At 39.4% G+C, this 14,815-nt stretch overlaps 1 protein-coding gene across 2 annotated transcripts; it reads left to right on the top strand.

The window, feature by feature from the left end:
• The first annotated feature begins 2,380 nt into the window (after positions 1–2,380).
• On the top strand, positions 2,381–4,169 carry LOC311111993 (uncharacterized protein). Of its 2 annotated transcripts, XM_084154949.1 has the most exons (3): positions 2,381–2,572; positions 2,660–2,768; positions 2,992–4,169. In XM_084154949.1, exons 1-3 carry the CDS (start codon positions 2,417–2,419, stop codon positions 3,933–3,935), a joined length of 1,209 nt encoding a protein of 402 aa, XP_084011075.1. In that variant the 5' UTR covers positions 2,381–2,416; the 3' UTR covers positions 3,936–4,169. The 2 variants fall into 2 exon arrangements, with proteins under 2 accessions (XP_084011075.1, XP_084011076.1); XM_084154950.1 differs by lacking the exon at positions 2,381–2,572 and having other exon boundaries at positions 2,593–2,768.
• Positions 4,170–14,815: the final 10,646 nt, after the last annotated feature.

Raw genomic sequence — 14,815 nt, 5'->3', positions numbered from 1 at the left:
GTACATTTGTAGAGAGAGAATATGCCAATTGCAGTGTGACAGCAAAAAATGTCCTCTTGAATCCAGCCAGCATGTGTGCCCTATCTCATTCTCATCTCGTCCTCCCTTTCTGATGACGTACCATGCAATCTCTGTCCTGTCTGACACATGAGCTGCTGAAACTGTATAAATGTTATTTTAAACAAAAGATATTCACCAGTCCTCTCACATGACATCCATATGTGTTCCCCAGACTCCTGAGGGTCTCCCAGTCAGAACTATTCACACCATGGGTTATTATTAGGCTTGACGTGTGTCCAGTGGGCATGAGTGTCTGGAACCTCGTGATAAACAGGTGGTTTGCTGACTCTCTTACCCCTTACCGCTTAATCTTTCACCTCATTGTCAGGAAATGTACAGAATGTATAGAGCCCACCACTTGATTTATTGCATATTATGCTTTTGGAGCCAATTTCAAATTTCTTTTTTTTATGCTATATTTATTGTTTTTCCCCATTTAGTATATATCATTATATTGATAATGTGATTATGAATGTATTATGAAATAAATGAACTTGAATCAATTATGCTTATGTGTTGAACTGGAAATATGGAGGTTGACCTAGGCATGCACCTTTTTTTTTACCAGGCACCCTTTCCTTCTGCCTTATTGGCAATATGGGCATACCCCTCGTTCACACCCCTCGTTCATGCTTTTGTTTTGGACCATAAGAGAACAATTTTAGAGAACAAGAACACTAAGACTTTTCTGTAATTTCAAAAGTAAAACACTGTAGGATGCACAGTATAATAGCATAAATGTGTTTTACAGCATTCATTACTGTTATTAACTGTAATTTGGAAGCCTCCTGTAAAAATGACTCTAACAGACTGTATTTCTTTACAATAATATCTTATGCCTAAAATGATCAGTTTCAGGCGCCAACCTCATGCTGTCAGGTGAGAAACATGAAGCTCAGACTATTTTAGTAAATATCTTGATGTGGCTGTGAAGTGTAAGAAAATTTTCAGCAGCTGCTGGGTAGGTGCCTTGTTTATAAGCATATTTATTGCTAGCCAATGTTGAATTACTGCATGTTTCCTTAGCTAACCTAGCTAACTAGCTAGCTAGCTCAAGTTGACAAAAGCCATTTCGGTCTGCTCTAAATTGCTCGTAAATATCTAGCTGTGCGACCGAGAAAAACATAACCCAGAGAATATTGAGAATATAGGCTGTATCGCAGCCTCTGGGTGCCATAGAGAATACACTGAGCGCAGATTCGTGACCGTTATGTTTCCACCATTACTACAGAGAAAATGGCTTGTTTCAAGCAGTTCAAAAGATGACCCATATTTATTTCGGATTGACGGGCTGCATTTTACACATAAACCGCGTTGTGGGCCGTACTCGAGAGCCACTAAAGCTGATGCGAATGACCAGTGCACCATATAGGCCCTTTTCACGTGACGTCAGACAACTTCCGTTCTGCCGCGATGCAGGTTATGTTTACATCCGGTGTCGCTTAGGAACGCTTAGCTAGTAGCACATCATTATGGAGTTCACCCAGTCCCTTTCACATCTGCCACCAATACGACTTAACGACGTAGAACGACTTGCTGACAAGTGGTCCCTTACTTCAAGATCGAAGCTTGATAAAGGCTACAAGTTCTTCGTTGAAGGTTACCTGTTTGATTATGAAGGTACGTGTTTATCTTTATTTAGCTTAAATTAGCCCTATGCTAGCGAAGGTTATGAGCTGACGAGTTTCTGTTTTGCAGCCTCTTTTTAATATTACTGCTGTTTGTATCGACCGTAAGATAAGAGTCAGTAATGTATTAATGGCTAATGCTGCGCCCTTTCTCCCAATCACTGTATTGAAACAGTCTCAAGTGTAGTTAACGGTGAGGTGACAGTGAGAGGGCGATGTTACAGGTCCATGAAGAAAAATGAGGAGGCTCATCGGCTTCAGGTTTCTCAGATAAACAGTTCTCTAACATTATGATAAGATAGGTTAAGATAGATAAGTTTTCTTTTTGTTGTGTTTTGCTGCGGTTGCAGATTTAATAAGAATGATTCCACAAAGTTCCACTGTGGATCAGTTTGTTTCTCAGTCTGAGCTCTGATTTTGTATCATTAAACTTAATACACAACGAAATTCTTACAAACCGATGTGGGTTGTTGACGGCAATAAAGACTGGGAAAGATTCTGTGATAACTCAAAATGTTCAAATTTTCGATAAGTGTTGGCACTACTTGTCAAAGGTTTCAGAACAGCCAATTTTTCTTAATTAAAAAAAGAAATTGGGTTTTGAAAATTGTGTACAGTAGTTTATAATGAAACGCAGAAAAAATGTTTTGTAAGTACAGCACTAATTGTTATGTCTCTATGAACAGGTTACACTAGACTCTGCAGAGGTTCCTGTGGTACTCAATCACATGTCATGTTCCTGCTCTGCTGGGAAAGCACTATGTAATCACATAGTAGCACTTCTTTTTCAAAGTGCTCACTATGTTACCATGGGCTTTAAGACAGTGCCATTGCCTCTGTCATGCACCAGCGCACTGCAGACCTGGCACCGGCCTAGGACACAGGTCAGACATTATTTGTTACACTGATGCAGAACTTTGCAGTTTGTATTGACTTTTGACAATGTATTGTTCATCATTATTATATCACAGGGAATTGTACCAGAGGCCACCAATGATATGGCGGTGTGTAAACCAGCGGCTAAGAAAAAAACAAGTGTCAGAGCTGGTGTGAAGTGCACACTGTACCGAGCCTATGATGGTGAGTCTGAATGAGCCCCCGCCTGTACTAGTGCATTTCTAAAATAATACAAACATAAAAGTGATTATTATTTGTTACTTTTTATATAGACTTTCAGTGGATATTTTTTTATTTGTATTAGAAGCATGTACGAGACTGGATGAGTGTGGTTGTCTTTTTTAGTGAAAAAGATAAGGTGGCATTTAATGAAATCTAAACTTGACATATCTCACTTTCATGCCAGGGCCTATTCCGGATCCTCACGTCATGGCCAGTGCTGAGAAACTGAAAGACATCCGTCCACAACCAGGGATTTGCAAATTGCTGCACGGGCTTGAGGGCCTTAATTTGGTGGACTCTAAATTTGGCCCTGTGCCATTTGGGTCTGTGCTTTCTTACCAGTGCCCTCTAGAATTAAGTAGAGATATTATTAAACACCCTGGTGCCAGTGAGTTTCCTCAGTTGCCTATTGAAGGTTACAACTTTAAATTTCCCATTGATTTTGAGCCCAACTACATACAACAATGTCATTTGGACAGCCTGATTGTGTCAGAGGAGATGTCTGCTGCTATTGAAGCAGAAACAAGAATGCAGTCAGAATGCCAGCTGTGGAGCCAGGTACGCAAACCCCGACTGACAGCCAGCAGATTCCGTGAAATATGCCATGTTCGTGGGGAGTTGTCTGCCAAGGCTTTGGCAACCCGCATTCTGAGAGGAACTCCTCAGACAGCTGCTATGAGAAGAGGGTTGGATCTGGAACCTGAGATACTGAGGCAATATTCTGATTTTTGTGATGTCTCTCTGAAACAATGCGGGGTCATCATCCACCCTGATTCACCTCACCTTGCAGCCAGCCCGGATGCTAAAGTCTTCTGCCCAACAGAAGCACCACCATTTGGTCTTGCTGAGGTTAAGAGTTGCGATGTTGAAAATGTTACCCAAGTTAAACACCTGATCACAGTTAAAGGCCAGGCCTGCCTTAAGAAGAGCCACAAATACTACTATCAGGTTCAAGGCCAACTCGCCTTAAGCGGACTTCAGTGGTGTGACTTCATTACAGATACCCGCACTGACTTCACAGTTGAGAGAATCTTTAGGGATGAGGAGATTATCCACTCAATGCGACAGAAGCTTGATCATTTCTATTATAACATCTACATGGATGTCTTCTTAAGTTATAAAACATAAGGCAGAATTTTATGTGTAAATAGTGTTAAGGTAAATGTGGAAGGTGAACCTTTGACATTTTTTTCTTTAACTGCAAATTAACTTGTCATATACTGTATATCTCCTATGTACTGAAACACACATTTTGAAAAGGATTGTGATGTAAATGTCGACATGTTTTTCTTTAACTGCAAATGAACTTAATTGTGTTATATACTGTATATCTATGTATTGAAATACAAATTTTGAAAAGGATTGCGATGTTGTAAATGCTCTTACCAAAATCAAAAAGGATTGGAAGCAGTTCCTTGCAAACATATATTTAATAGTTCCATCAGTGCCATGACACATAAGCACATAACATGGTTAATAGTTGGATATTTTTACAATATATCACATTAGGTTCATTAATAGCTATGAAAAAGTTATTACCCTTAACAAAAACATACAGTATAACATTAGATCAATTAAATTACCAACAAAGTTAATTCATATTTACATTTTTTTGTACATACAATACAGTAATATAAAAGTACTTCTATTTACAGCCCATCTAGCTTACTCAGGAAATATACAACTTCCAGTTGACAAAAACATCAGACTGGTTTGTCTCCTTTAATGTCAAGAGGTCCCTGATAGTTCGACATGAGGCAGCAGATGGCCCACAGCTGATTCACTGAACCCACTGTGGAAAGAGGAACAAGCCCATCCCAGATATGGTACTCCTTCACCCTCCGTATGGCCCTCTCGACTAAAATCCTCAGCCGGGCGATGGCCTGGGTCTTAAGAGTGTCCTCCCTGCTGAGCTGAGGAGATTTTTTCAGTGGAGGGATGACGAGTGTTGCCCCCACTTCTGACAACATCCTCTCGATCAGGAAACCCTTGTCCGCCATTAATTCATCTCCGGGCTGAAGTAAATGCAAGATCTGACATTTCCGTGTTATTTCCATGTCGGAGATGGAGCCTGTGTAGAGCTTTGATATGTGATAACACCACATGGAGCTACACCAATCAGCCCTTTAAAGGTGGTGTGATTTTTGTAGCTCGAAAAGGTTTCTGACTGTAGTGAGAGAGAGGATGGTGTTTCACAGCGGATCTCGGTGCAGTCTACTATAACTCTCACCTGAGGGCAGTAGAGCTTGAACTTATCAGGCATTGTGGCCTGCACCTGCTCTCTTGTCATCCACACCGGCAGTGAGCCAAGAACCTGGTAAAGGTAGCTAGTCCATGTTAAAATGATGCGGCTAACTGTGGACAGGCTGACCTCAAAGATGGTAGACAAGGTTTTCTCCTGAAGCCCAGCTGCAACACGACACAGAAACATAAATAGTTCATCAATAAGTGGAAGTTTTCGGTGAGGGCTAGGTGTCACATGTGCCGTTTGCTGTGCCTTAGACCAGTATACAAGCCGTGAAGCAGAGGGATAAACAGAATCCCAAAACACAGTGAAGACCTCCTTTGAGCTGAATCGTGTGTAGTAGCGATAGTCCTCATCTGTGACACAAAAATTAAAAAGGAGTGGATGCTGCTTCTTAACTGTCAGGTGCTGGATCTCAATTTCTAGGGACAACACTTGCAGCTCCAACTCTCGAATTCTTTGAGTAGCACTGTCCAGTTTACCTTAAGGGGAAGAAAAAGCATACATGTTGGTAGGTTAGTTATTACTCATCTATCCCATCCCATTTTCAATAAATAAAACTGAAGAAGCTTCTAAGATGGATGAGGTTTAAAACGCCAAGTCTTTTCACAGAGAGACCAGTTACTCCAAATCGTAGTATAAAATAGTATTTTTACTTAACTGCCATATACTTTTACTTTTTTTGCCAAACAGATACATGGTTACTCTTATTTGTAATACTAACCAGGAGAAGGACGGCAGGCATAGTCGTGATCGTTTGTCACTGCAGGCAAAGCACCCTCTGTGCTGTCAGGCATCTCATGATCAGAATCATCCAGGACAGCAACACCAAGACGCTTTCTTGCTCGCTGGTAAACTGACTCCCGAGCTTGTGAGCCGCCTCCTATATGTGTGAAATTAACCATATGCTTGTCATGATACATTTTGGTAATCACTTTTCAGTCCCTAAAATGACAAAATGTAGCAGCTATATTGCATCAGGATTAAATTATTAAACATTTTGTACAAGTAATATATTATTGGATTACAGTAGTATTACGTTTAACGCTGTCTACCTATCCTTACCCCAATCATTCCAGTGGAATCTAGACGGCACTGATCCCTGTTTAATACGGATCCGTCCACTGGCCGATGTGTATCTATCCTCAGGGGGAAAGTGCTGACTGCAAACAAAGGTGCTCCCACGAAGAATCTTAAAACTTGGTCCCTCATCTCTCCTGATCGCCCTCACCCAACGGGCACGTATTTCTCCATCAACAGGGAAATCGTGAAAACTCAGATACGGGAATTTCTGTTTGTTGTTTGAACAAAATGGTACACTGCAATAGCATCTTGTCGTATATGATGAATGGTGGTCATCATTGCTGTCAACAAAAGAGTCCATCTATGCTGCATCGTGTCAGAAGTTTTTATTCATCCCACGAGGTTACAGCATAAATTACAGACACGCGTTGTCTGGAGAGCAGTTGCCTCGAATTATAATAACCGCTCTGGGGTTTATTGTCCAAAACCCTTCTTATATAGACACTGCCAAAATAAGGGTTACCCCCTCTTCTGGCCAATCACCAATCTCCCCTCGGGCGTCACCCTCCAAGCGGCACATTTCAAATAACATCATAAAACATCCCCCCTCTGGCCTGAACAACCAACATTCCATTTCGTCATGAAAAACATTTAAAACAGTCATAATTTCCATACACTACATTTCCCCCCTTCGAGACTAAACTAAGTCTCGAAAACAAACAGAATATAATTATGACCAGTAACAATTTATGTTATTGAATATCCTCAACCTTAAACCCAAAAACATTCTCCTCTAGAGTGTAAATACCTTTCTTATGAAATATGAATAACTGTTGATGAAATGTTAACACATTACTATGAATTATGAACAAACTGTTCATGGAGTGTGAACACATTACTATGAATTATGAATAAATCTTTATGGAGTGTGAACACATTACTATGAATTATGAATAAATCTTTATGGAGTGTGAGAGCGAAAAACCTGTCCGGCAACCTTTGTTCCAAATCCATCCATCCATCAATCAAGACAGTAAAATTCTCTCACGGTCCCTCTGCCCCAGGCAACCACCGCGGTACTCCAGATAAACTCATAAACCATGTAAATACATTTGAAACTATGATGCAATTAAATACACATGTAAGCCCCTGCAAACAAAATCCTATCCAGAAACATCCACTCTCAGGCTGGTCAACCCATAGGACCCTAAAGTGAATCTCTCCCTGCCTAGACGTCCTGTCCCTAAACATTCACGAAATAAACAAAAACATCTAAGATCCTCACATGTATTCAATAACCTCAAACATCATTCTACTAAAATCAATACCTAAGAATATGACACAATTATGTATTACACATCAAATATGTCTATATTTCATTGCAGACACTGGAATGTAGTCCACTACACTTCATCTCCTCCGTAGTCTCCTCCGTAGTCTCGACTTCCACTGCATCGTTGATGATGGAATCGGAACCTCTCCACACCCTCCTTGTTTCATCTCCTCCAGTCATATTGTCCCTTCATATTGTCCTTGAGTCACATGTTCCCCCAAATGCTTCTGGAATGAAAAGAAAAGAAACGACCAAACAGTATCCTTTGCAAAACAACCACTTTCAAATTAAACCTCAATTTCACCTAAGAATTTAAAAAATGATACATAAATGATGCATGAATCACATTATCCATTCCCCCCTTTGATTCATAAATCATACTAAAAATCATACTAATATTGAAAAAACACTTTGAAAAATCATCAAATAATCCAAAATGATATTTATCCATCAGTTCCACTTGTCCATCTTTATCCAGATCAGGAACAGTCAACACCGGCATCTGAGTGTTGTCTCCAGGAATCACTCTCCAACCTATCTCAATATCATAACTTTCTCAAAGATCAGTAACAAATTACAAACATCACAGTGTTATCAAAGCTGAAACTAAAATCTGACCCATCACTGCCCCTACTGGCCTAATTGCTCTTGCAACCAAATCTTCTCAGATCTCCCAAACACATCCCTTATAATGCATCTATAACTCCAACTATCTGGACTCAAAGTATAACTAATATTTATCAATATGATCTTCCCAAATGTTACACCATACCCTGAATAAAGTCCCCCCTTCTCCCTTAGACTTATTTTCCAATGATAGACTTGAAGCCTATGACATGTAGCCATGTCTCTTTTCACCCCATTTTCAACCCTAGCTTCAGATTTCTGTGTTGGTACCACTCCTCTTTTAATGGTAAAAACCTCATATGGAAGCTTAAACGTTGACCTGTAACAACATCCTATCCCCCATAGGGTAAGAATATACTCTATCATCACAAACCCACCAAATATCTCTAAAATTCCCATAGTCACATTGTCAGTCAAAAGCTAATCTTTTAACCATCAAAGTCCTGCTCTTCTTACTACCTGATATATAAAAAGTAACCTATTATTTGTCATTACTACCCTTAAGGTCATACTTATCCAAGGTTATCCTATACTCATCACACTCTGATATTCCCATAAACATACCCCTTACCTCATATGTTTTATTAGAACAACAACAACTTTTATCCTCACTGGTTCACCTGAATACTTCAGGTTTCCACTGTTACCTGACTTTACTTTCCATCTAACAATTCCCATAGGGTAATCCATTTACCCAAGAACACTTAAACCCTACTGTTCTGACAACGACATTATTTTATCTGTCAATGACTGTTGCCAATACCACAGCCATGACAAAGCATAAGACTGACCCATACCCGCTAGAGGCCGCGCGACCGTCTAACATGTCTGGTGCTGGCATCCCCAACAGACATCAACCCACAAGATTCCTCACTGATTCTTACAGAATGAGTTAATCTATCTCTAATTTCCACAACAGACGAACAAGCGGCACTGCAGATACCTCTTCCCGCCTGTCATCAAAATCAAAGACCTCATCCTGTAGCTCCATGATGAATCTATATTCTCCATTTCAGATTAATCTATATTGTTTCTATCTGCTCTCCTATTTTAACCCCATTCGTACCATAACCTCCTCTTCCCTCTTGCTACCTCTAATTTCAGAACAGTTGTTGTCGGTGTCATCCTTCCTATATTTGCTATTGCCATCGTATCATTAATCCCTTCCCCAAAGTTACCATTAACGTTGTTGATTTAGTTGATTAATTAAAACCCTTAATTCCTTCTAGTGGAAAAGCTACCAATATACTCTGTGTATTATTTACTGTTTGAGTGACTACTGTAATAACCTTATCCTTAACTCCCTCTGTGACTGTGGAAACTTCTACAGATTTCGAATCTTCCATTATAAGCGTCACTTTACGAATTACATAGCCCTTTAACCAATAATTCTTAACCGGAACAAATTTCTATGCTTTCACTAGATAAGTACACATATTCTCCCTGATCTTTATCTCTCTCTCTCTCTCTGTGAAAGAAACGTCATCATCCTAAATGGCCTATTATAATTATTATTCTCCTAACCCTAATAACAGTATTTTCCCCCAATAATTGATGCTGGACTCCTATAAACAACCTAGTTTTCCCAAAGCTCTGAACTCTTTACTTGTACTTCCATCCATCACCACTAGTGTCACTTTTTCCCCCTTTCAGTTCTACCTCTAAACTTTAAACCTTTTGATTATAACAAAAGGTACCCACAATTACCTTGATCTTCCTATTCTAAAGTGTCATTCATTACGGTTCTCTCTCTCTCTTACTACTAACGTTAAAACTTAGCTTACTGTCTCAGAGTTCCTTCAACCCTAATCTACTCCTAACTTATTTTAATCTAATCTTTTCTTTCATAACATTTAAAACCTTTTCCCCTGATTTTCACAAAATCCCCTACCACCAAATGTTTAGACTATGTGATTGGGAAAGTTCCCCACCTGCTTCTGACTCATTACACACAGACTTGGCAAAACCGACTAAACACCTTTAGCCTAACCTCAAATCTCTTTGTGTCAGGATGTAACCCAGAATAACAGTCACTCTATTAAGTTTATTTTCCCAGACAGATTGTCTAACAGGTAATCTAATACATTATCATCCTTCCTATGATATTATCTTTTAAGCAAATGATTCCCAAAAAACCCTACTTCTTAAAATATTCTACCAGACAGTCAGTCGTCTAGTGTGCCTCTGATTGAACACTTCAATTTACACCATGCATCTCTTCCCACAATGTCATTGGTATATTGTCTCTTTTAATTCCTATTTGACTTCTATAGCAGAGCTCAATTGATTCCTTAAGAGTAATTAAACTGTTTTACTACTTCCAATCCCTATCCTAACCTAATTAGTTTATTTTACAGAGTGATATGTTTAACCTCTTTAGACTGAACCCAGATAAGTTTTTCCCCTATTCACTATCACTTCTAATGGTCGGTTGTTTTTACTTCAATTGTTGGCTATTTTCTCTTCCTCTCCAATTCTGTGTCTGTCCAGACCTTGGCTGTGGATATAACACCTGGTACCCCCCTTGACTGATACAATTGCATTTGATATTGTTCAGTTGAAGCTGTAACAGTGATTGTTGATTTGATTCACTCTGATTCTTCATAACCAACACTTCTTTTCTTCTTCTCCACCACCAGTTATAAGTTGTCTTTGATTGAGTTTTCTTCGTCCGGTTCTTCTCGTTGTGGACCTATCAGTATTCTTCAAAAGGTTATCTTCTAAGTTCTGTTCTTGAAATATCATCTTCTTACCAGTGGCCTTTCCTTTGGCCTCACTGTATTATTCTTCTCCTTCAATTCTTGAGGTCTTCATCCAGTCGTGTTACTTCTTCCACTTCTCCATTTCTTCTTTGCTCTTGTACCTTCAACTTTCATCAGAGATCAAATCTCTAGTATCCATTTCTTCTTTCCTCTCTTGCCACTTCCCTCTGATCACAGAGTCACCTCCACCCATGACCTCTCATCAATCACTCTCATCTTCATCATCCTCTTCTCCTTAAGTTCCCAGACATCCCGGTTTTCCTTCCTTCTGGAGTTTTGAATTCATCTTCGTCGTCGTTTCTGCTCGTATTCGTCTTCATCTCTGATGCCATAATCACCATGCTAGATGATCACTGAAAGCTTCCTTCTCGTAAGGTGGGTGTCTTTCTGCTGAATCCGTATGTGAGAAAGGTGTACTAACATCTGCCATTAGTCTTTCTAACCCTACTTTGATTTTAAAAAATGACTATTTTAATCAATTTTCCCCTATATCAAGCCTTTTATATTCCTTTATTGTGAACTATGTTATTTTAGACTGTATAGCCTATGGCTATGGCTTCCCCCCTTAAATTATTAATATAACCCTAAGAACCCCCCCAAAAATCAAATTAAATAAAATATGAATATTAAAAAATTCAATTAAATACCTTATTCCAAAACCATTTAATTAAAAAATTAAAAACCAATTAAAAACTCAATTAAAAATTATGAATAATTTTAAAACCAATTATTTATTCCCATATCACCAATTTATCAATTAGTGTTGGCTATCTTACCACAACCCATCAAATGCAAGTAAATGAAGTTAGTAAACTTCAGACTAAAATACCCATAAACAAAGCCTTTAACCCCTTGCTCTAACCCCTAATTATCATAAATTTACAGAAGAATCCTCAATCCATCCTTGATTCTCAACACATCTGTAATCAAACCCCAGTGATACAGAGCTTCCAAAATGCAATTTTTAATGAAATAGTATTTGCCAAGCCTATGTAAAATTGTCATAACATCACATATCTTTAAATTGGAAAATGTTGCAACCTAGCCTGATATCTGATCCTCTGCTGCGTCATGTGATGTCACGTCATGTGACGTCACGCCACGCACCCGTCAGCCCCTCCTCTCTCTCTCGTCTCACCTCGCCGTTCCATGTTCCTCTCATATTTCAAAAAAAACATAGAAACACACAAGATTTCAGCAGTTTATGCAATTAACCAAGTTATCCACATTCAATATTCGTCCGTTTTACATTCGCTCTAAGACTTTAACTCAGGACGAATTATAGATCGCTCAAAAACATTTAAAATTTTATTTTCATCCGTCATTTAATTTAATTCAATTCAATCTATTATAATCCGTTACCCTATATCTAATTTATAAATTCAATAGGTTACAAAACAAGTTTCATCTTTAACCAATCGCAGTTTAAACTAGAATCATCGTGCTAAAATTTCTCCTCTGTCTATCTATTTTCCTTGCAGGGTAACGCCAAATGGGACCTATGACCTGTACCCCACCATTTTGTTTTGTAGGCTTAGCCCACCCTCATTTCGTAGTTTTTAGCCCCGTAAAATCAACACGTGTCCTAATCTCGTGTCATAAACTCCCCCTTTCTGTCGGGTAGTATCGCAAAATTAAACGCATGCGCACAACCATTCAAAAATCCCTTTTCACCGTGAAAGGAAGATTTTCTATTCTCTCTCCCCAAACAGACAGAATAACACTCCAACTGTAACTCTCGTTTTCCCCTCCTAGTCAAACAACATTTAACAGCGCTCACAAAACATACAACCTGACTTACAGACAGAGACAAATTTAAGAGACTTTAATCCATCGCAATGGAATCTCTAAGGATATCCGTTAGCATGTAGCACACCACACAATTAGCATGTAGCATTAGCATTTAGCTTAGCCTAAGGTACACTGACACAAAACACAATTAGCATGTAGCATTAGCATCCCCCTCAGCCACCATGTAGAATGTAGCATGATTCACACTTTAGCCTTACAAAAATTAGCCTTAGCAACGATGTACCACGTGGCCTGAAACAATCAAGCATTAGCTTCAGCCTCTAGCCAACTGCGGCCTACTAGCTATACAAATGAACACCCCGCACCGTGGCCAAATCATTGTCTATCAGTAATATCTCCTTCTAACTTTGTGTTGCCGTAAGTTCTGGATAATCATAGAGAGGTTACCCCAAGCATTATAGTTCGTCAACCATACGATGAGTATATAACATGCATATAATTCGTCCAGCTTAATAATTCCCAGAATTAACCTTACACCACATAACGCGTTGCAAGGATTTTATGGCCCATTCCTAAAGAATCGCCTCGATCCGAGGGCTTTTCCAGATTCCCGGTGCCCTAACTATGCAGACGTCTTCCAACATTTATTGTCTACCAATCCATTGTCACCCGTTACCAATGAATTATACACTTTCAATACTTAAATCCTACCGTTTAATGCTCTATATTCCAATTAACTACCGTTTTTGATGGAATAAATTTTAGCAGACTCCAGTCGACCAGCAACAACGCCACCGAGGCCAGGTCGAAATGGAACATCTCCTCAGTGTACACAAGTCATATCCAATCTAACAAACTCCGAAGCGGTAAGGACACTCACCCTTTTTCGGCCATGCTTCAGAGAGAGTTAACCCGACGGTTGACTGGAACACAGAAGAGACGCAAACCCAGCCCCACGTTGGGCGCCATTATGTCGTATATGATGAATGGTGGTCATCATTGCTGTCAACAAAAGAGTCCATCTATGCTGCATCGTGTCAGAAGTTTTTATTCATCCCACGAGGTTACAGCATAAATTACAGACACGCGTTGTCTGGAGAGCAGTTGCCTCGAATTATAATAACCGCTCTGGGGTTTATTGTCCAAAACCCTTCTTATATAGACACTGCCAAAATAAGGGTTACCCCCTCTTCTGGCCAATCACCAATCTCCCCTCGGGCGTCACCCTCCAAGCGGCACATTTCAAATAACATCATAAAACATCCCCCCTCTGGCCTGAACAACCAACATTCCATTTCGTCATGAAAAACATTTAAAACAGTCATAATTTCCATACACTACAATCTTCTCGAAGATTGTGCCATGCTTCGGTGTTGGATGGGATACTGTTGCGATACAGACACCGGGAGAAAATAAACAGCTAAATTAACATTCAGCTTTGACCAGGAATCAATATTTATCTAGCTATCATGCACAACAGTATTTGAATAGGTGAGTTACTATACATTCATGAATAAACTAACTGCCTAACAAAGGGTTAGATAGCTAGCTAAGTAAACTTGTTACATTACAGCCAGGCAGCAATGTAACGCTACCTTTTAACGTTATCGGTATCTGGTACTAAGTTGTTGTTAGCTAACGTTAGCCCACTTTTAAGTAACTAAGGCAGTGAACAATTATGAATTAACAATAACGTTAGCAAGTTACAAACCATTGCATATACGTAAACATTATTACTCTTAACTTTACTAATTTAACTTAAACGTACCTTTTGGAATTTCTTCAAGTAGCTAGCTTGCTAGTTAGTGGTCAACAGTTGTATTTTCGTTGAGAAGTCTCAGGTTACGGGCGAACGGAAGTGAAGTTAACCTGCTACGCGGAAAGGCGGAAGTTAGATGACGTCATCGTGAAAAGGGCCTATTGAATCGAGGTGCCTGCCGATCTAAAGTGCAGTGCCACTGGTCAGCTGTAGCCTAACACAGTGTCGGCGGTGGAAACAAGTAACGTGGCAAATGTTCCCCTCCCAGGATTATACAGTATTTCAAGTAGGATAGCAGCCTACACAATAATTAACTAATATTGGTAGCCATCTAGATGTCACCGTGATATACACTACCAGTCAACAGTTTGGACACACCTACTCATTCCTTTGTACAATTTTTTACATTGTAGAATTATAGTGAAGACATCAAAACTATAACATTTTAGTCATTTAGCAGACGCTCTTATCCAGAGCGACTTACAGTTAGTGAATACATATTTTTTT

Source organism: Coregonus lavaretus (genome assembly GCF_964263955.1).
Source record: "Coregonus lavaretus genome assembly, chromosome: 38".
NCBI classification, from domain to species: Eukaryota; Metazoa; Chordata; class Actinopteri; order Salmoniformes; family Salmonidae; genus Coregonus; species Coregonus lavaretus.
The sequence above is the reverse complement of the archived record's forward strand: the minus strand, read 5'-3'. Positions and strand labels throughout refer to the sequence as shown.

Excerpts from the sequence above, each read along its gene's own strand:
- LOC311111993 (XM_084154949.1), top strand. The coding sequence starts at position 2,417 with ATGTCATGTTCCTGCTCTGCTGGGAAAGCACTATGTAATCACATAGTA. Across the intron at positions 2,573-2,659 it reads GGCACCGGCCTAGGACACAG|GGAATTGTACCAGAGGCCAC; the intron begins GTCAGACATTAT and ends ATTATATCACAG. Across the intron at positions 2,769-2,991 it reads ACTGTACCGAGCCTATGATG|GGCCTATTCCGGATCCTCAC; the intron begins GTGAGTCTGAAT and ends CTTTCATGCCAG.